The sequence below is a fragment of the Aricia agestis genome, chromosome 13 (genome assembly GCF_905147365.1).
Source record: "Aricia agestis chromosome 13, ilAriAges1.1, whole genome shotgun sequence".
Taxonomy (NCBI): Eukaryota; Metazoa; Arthropoda; class Insecta; order Lepidoptera; family Lycaenidae; genus Aricia; species Aricia agestis.
Window position 1 is genome coordinate 6,652,415 of NC_056418.1, and position 6,000 is coordinate 6,658,414.

At 37.8% G+C, this 6,000-nt stretch overlaps 1 protein-coding gene across 2 annotated transcripts in view; it reads right to left on the reverse strand.

Moving 5' to 3' along the window:
* The window catches only part of LOC121732955 (calcium-binding protein E63-1), a 62,602-nt gene extending 58,021 nt beyond the window's left edge, over positions 1 to 4,581 (reverse strand). Inside the window, exon 1 of one of the 2 annotated variants that reach the window (XM_042122993.1) lies at positions 4,384 to 4,581. In XM_042122993.1, the coding sequence (XP_041978927.1) occupies positions 4,384 to 4,566 (183 nt within the window). In that variant the 5' untranslated portion in view covers positions 4,567 to 4,581. Of the gene's footprint in view, positions 1 to 4,032; positions 4,108 to 4,383 lie in introns of those variants that run through there. The other variant, XM_042122996.1, reaches the window with a different exon arrangement.
* Between the last annotated feature and the right edge of the window lie 1,419 nt (positions 4,582 to 6,000).

Consider the following 6,000-nt stretch of genomic DNA (forward strand, 5'->3'; position numbering starts at 1 on the left):
CACGCATTATGGTATTATTCAGGACTCAGGATTAAATTAGTAGGTACAATATTGCGAATGTAGTACGTTTTCTATTGGGGTTACCATTATTTCGTTTAACAAGGTTAACCTCTTTGTTTATTATACTAATTATATATTCTGTAAATAATAATATAAGGATAAGGCATGAACGTCTTCAATTCGGCCTTAGGAAGTTTCTGCATTTACCGAGCATCGAATTACGTAACTGTTTTATAATGTATATAATACTTCCGTAAGTAGTTAGTCTCTCTAGAGACTACTAAATTGATTGATGAATTTTAAGAGAGACGAGAGCCGTGAACAAAGAACATAATACTAAGTATCATATGACGACCTCTGTGGCTCAGTGGTGAGTGCGTTGGAAGCTCAAGCCGGGGGTCGCGGGTTCGAATCCCGCCGACGGAACAAAAGTTTTCAATGTTCCCGGTTCTGGATATGTATTAAATATGTGTATAATATAATAAAAATCTTAAATATAAGTATAGTATAAAAGTATTAAATATATTTCCGTTGTCTGGTACCTGTAACACAAGTCCTTTAGGTACTTAGCACGGGGCCAGACTGACGTGGTGTGAAGCGTCCATAGATATTATTATTATAAAAAAAAAATATTTTCATACTTTAAAAACCACACACATAATATCATCATTTAATTTTCCTAGACAAAAGAACCAAAGATATAATTATTTGTTTTCTCTGGAATAGTTTGTGAAATCACTAGATACAATAATTTTGATTAAGTGGAGTATTTCGCTTGTTCAAATCCTGTTAAAAGGTACACACTCTATGGGATTTTTCAAGACCCTTACGTAGTACGAGGTAGCGTCAAAAATAATATTAAAGTTTCTGCTTTCACATCAATAAAGTACCCAAGACCTAAGTCATAAAAATACTCCCGATATGCTATCTTCCTACCGCGAGCAGACTATACATTACACTAATGCCCTAACTTCATTGATTATGCTCCATCGCTAAATCACTTTGCAATTAAAACTTTATAATGAAACTTTATGTTTGATCCTTCACTACTAAATTGCTTTAGGTTATAATGTAGGCTAAAACTCATACTAACCTACTACACAGTATACACTATCTTGCTATTGGAGGAATTTTCAGCAACAGAATCATATCATGCAAAAAATAATATGATATTGTATGATGTATGAATTGGTAACTTGTGATTAGGTAATTCAAGAGGAGTTGTATAGTTTATTCCCCTTTTTTCATATAATATTCTTTTTAAAATCACTTAAAAAACTAAAATATGTGCATCTTAATTATTACAATTGACATCATATGAATTTAAAACCCCAAACATAGACACGTGGATAGAATATGGAAGAAACCGCTGTAAGCGGTAAGGCCGCCTATTTGCCTAATGTTGTTTTGTTTTTGTTATTTTATATGGTTTTTTTAATGCAAATAAAGAATTTATAAATATAAATAAATAAATAAATATAATCTTTCGCTCACAGGTCATCAATATAATAAATTATGCATTGTGTAAAAATCTATATTGTTCGGAAAAAATATTTTATATTTATCTGTCTACTTGCATGTCTAAACAAAAATCTCAATAGAAATTGAAATTGGCATCTTTGCAGCAACATTATTTATATTAAGTATAAGTTAAAAAATCCTTTTTATGTTATTATGTCAACACGCCCTGCAAGGGAATGTACAACACTAAGAGCTATAATATGATTAAATAAGCTTTATTATATTAATGTAATAAAGTGTACCAATTGTTGTTATACGAAACTAGCGTATATCTGAGGCGTCACCTGCGTTATAAGTTATATCCCACATGAACAGTTAACTCTGTACATTTTTGAATTGCATCTACAGCTTATATCTTAGTAGCGTACCACAGTTTAATAGTTAAATGAAACAAACATCCATTCATTCCCAAAAACTTTGACATTTTTATAGTAGAGTTGTTATTTTCACTGCTGGCTGCTGGCTGCTGGCCTCATTTCGCGGTATTTTAGATACAAATTGAAGGATTAATTAATCGCAATGAGGATGTAACGTCCGTTTGTGATTATATCATGAACATACAGACTGACGGACACATCCCGCCGATGTGACTTTATTTTTCGTATTAATACCTAGAATGATGCTCTGGATTCATGAGAGTATAAGAACTATAGATGGTGCCCAAGACTCCGGTGCGCCTAAGTTCCTCTATCACGAGAGTACTGTACATTATTCCGGGATGAATTATTATGTATCTATGCATCTAATTTTCTCTATGCATCTATGCATCTAAATATTATGCATCTAATTTTCACGAATTTGTAGTAGGAATTCGAAATTCCTGTCCATGGAAGTATGGACGATGCACGTGTGTTACATATTATAATCAACACATATTTTGATGCAAAGCATAAATTGAAAATCTGTTAGAAGTTAAAAAGTTCTAGGTAATTTCCCGCCAGTCTTCGACTTAACAAATCCTCGAAATGAAAGTAAAAATTATTACAATATTTTACAACTTAAGTACAAAAAAGGCGGGAGTCTGGGAAAGTATAATGATATTTATCGCGTAACTAAGGAGTTTAAGGAATTTAGAAGAAAAACAGGAAAAAGCTTCCTATTTTGTAATGATTCTAAATATACGCTTGTTTATTGTCAAAATAAAAAGTTTTTATTTCTGTTGTACACAGATTTTACAACTCGGGCGAGTTAACTTGACACCTGGCTTAAATTTTACCCCTCCCTCGCTTCCCCGCGCAGCACCCCGCTCTCGTCGAACGCGTCCAGTAGCGTTAGCATATTATATCTGTTACCGTTACACGTGTGTTATTGAGTTTGCGTTTCGGAGTTATTTGTTAGTAGTTAATGGTTATTGTTTTTGGATTTTTGTTGAGTTTTGTTGTGTTATTTGTTAGTTGTTACGTTTGAACGTTAAATTTGTTAAGTTTTTGTTATTCGTATTAACGTTTGAACATTGCCGTGCGTCTGTGGTATGAATTAGCTACTCACGGAATATATTAATATGAAGCTAGATACAAATTATCGGACGCATCCATAAACCTCGTATTCCTGCTGGGGAACCCTTGGGCGAGTCCAACTCGTACTTGGTTAATACTGTGGTTAGTGTAGCCCTATAAAAATAACTAGTTCCGGTAACGTAATTTTTTTTTTGAAATAACTTAAAATAAAAAAACTTTTTTTGCACTCAGTACTTAAGAGAAACGTCAATTGAACCAGGTGTCATGTTAATTCGCCCGAGTTGTAATTATCTTTACCTATTTTATGTTTCTTCATCATCTTATTTTTGTTCAAAACATCTTAATTAATGTTGTTTTTTGTTTTTTGTTTATTTGGACTTTTTTAAGTAAGGTTAGTGTGTGCGATTTTTGTTAAATTTAACTATAGTAAACTTTTTTTAACTTATAAATTCTATAAATGTTATAATGTATAAGCAATGTTATGTTGATCAATATTTTAAACATTTTGCTGGCCTACACATGAGTAGCTGGTACATAACAATTAACAAGTGACAAATCCTAATGGGTACAGAGTCCTAACTGTGTTTTTAAGTAACGCTAATTAACAAGTAACAACCAATTAAAACAGTATGCAAAATAATCGAGCTACTTATTGTGTTCTCGACGTTTTGTTCGAAGCCAAACGAAACCCATTAGGACAACAAAACGTTCAATTTTGTTTGAACGTTCTAGCATACACTGAATCCATTTCTGGTTCCATTATTTTAATGTAATTTATTCCAGGAATTCGAAATGGAAAACTGCGACCGGGGAGTAAAAATAACGATTCGGAAACGTGGATTAGAGACGATAATAACCAGACGTCCTCCCGACGCGACCGTCGTAATACTCGTAATCATGTAAATTGCACTAATTGCGAGCGCGCGGCCGACACAAACAACAACACGATCTAACCGGCAAAATCTCCGAAAGCACTCGAATTAATCACATTAGCTGGACCGGCACTCTGTTAGGTTAGATTGTGATTAGTGTACATAGTCTGTGGTGTACGTACTGCGGGAATCGCGGACGATCGCCGGGAGTCGCGCGCGCCGGGCTCGGGGGACCGCGCGAGTGTCGCCGGCGCCCACCACCGCGTTTATTGCACGGATATTTCTGTATATCACATACATCGGACAAATCACGGCCGTGCGACCCGGCCCGACGAGCACTCTAATAATAAACTTGTTTATATTTTTTCATTGCGACGGTCTCTCGGCCGCGCCGAAACCGGCCGGACCTTCCGCGAGCCCGCGGAGCACGGTTGGCGCCAAAAACTTCGGCTCAGCCGGCGCGGGGCAGAGCGGGTCGCACAGGGTCACGCGGGGTCGCACGGGGGTCGTCCGGCCGCGTGTGCGGTACGTACCGAGATGGTCTCGGAGATCGCGTTGCAGAAGGCGCCGAAGCCGGAGTGCGAGGGGGGCGGCGACTGCGGCGGCGAGCTCGGCCGGTCCATGGCGTGCCCCGGCGGTCGAGGCACTGCCGCGTCTGCCGCGCCCGCCTGCCGCTGCCGCGCCGCTCTCGCAGGGCTGCGCCCCGCGCCTCTCATTACTCTCACACTTGCGAGTACTTGCACTCGGAAAACTTGCGCCGTCGCCAACCCTGCCCGCGTTACATAAACTTAGCCCCGCCCCCCGCGCCCACCTGCCCGTTGTCATAGTTTGGCATCATGTGCGCTACACAACAACAACACAACGGTTATAGACGTACTATTTCGGGACGCTACAACTGTTCGAGATTAACACTGTATTTACTATGTCATTAATTACACGAAGTTGAAACTGTATCAAGTCTCGTGAAAAGGTTATCAAAGTATCATATCGTCCAGGGCATAAGAAAATTCAATTTAATAAAACTAACAAAAAAATAAATTCAAAAATCTCACGCTAACCAAGAGTTCTATAGTTCGCAGATGGTTCGCAGCGCTACTTTCGTAGAGCGGGCGAAACTAGTCATCACACACTTGAACGGTTTCTACGAGTACATTGCCAAATCGAATTAAACGTTAAAACAATAAGCCACCCTCGACAAGTTAACACTTTGCTAATAAATAGTTTCAGGCTACGTATACAGGGTGTACAAAACAAAGTGATAAAACTTTAGGGTGTATGTATTCCTTATACAGTGTGTTTGTGTAAACACCGTTATCCTTGAAACCATCAAATAAGCCCGTCAAAATGAACAACTTTTTCTATGAGAACAATGCTGGGAACTCAAAAAAATCCGTGTTCATACCCATACAAATTGCCGATCCGAGATTCCGTATGGGTATAATGAAGACGGCATTTTTTTTGAGTTCCCAGCATAGAAAAATCATAGAAAAAGTTGTTCATTTTGACGGGCTCATTTGATAGTTTCAAGGATAACGGTGTTTACACTTACACACTGTATTATAGAGTTTACTGTGAAAGTAGCAGCGCTAAAAGAGTTACTTTTAATTTCTATGAGAAATGCCCCAACGTCATTGCCCATTCAAAAATAAAAGTAAAGTTACTCTTTCAGCGCTGCTACTTTTGCAGTGAACTCCACATAGGAGTCAATAGTCATTATATGCACCCTAAAGTATTTTAAATTTTTGTTACACCCTGTATAGAGTACAGACGTTTAAGTAAGACAGTGTTTTGTTTTTATCAGATTCGAGTAAAAAAAACATTGTATTATATCGTCTGTATGCACTGTATCTCTTTTTAAAAAACAGGGTAAGTTTTCTATACATCAATAATAATATTTTCTCAGGGCGTTCTATTGCATCGTAAGTTGGAACGGCGCACTTCACTTATCAGTATGAGTAATAGCGTTACTTTAAAAGTCGTTAAGTGAAACACTTGACGGCAACGGAGATTAGATCTACGTGCACCGAGTACACCGACACACGCTTGGCAGTTGGCTGTGACGTCATAGTTCACTCACGGACCTCCTACGGTAGCTGGAAATTACGAGTAGAATGACATTAACTTAAAGGTTTTGGACTTTGGAGCAACCG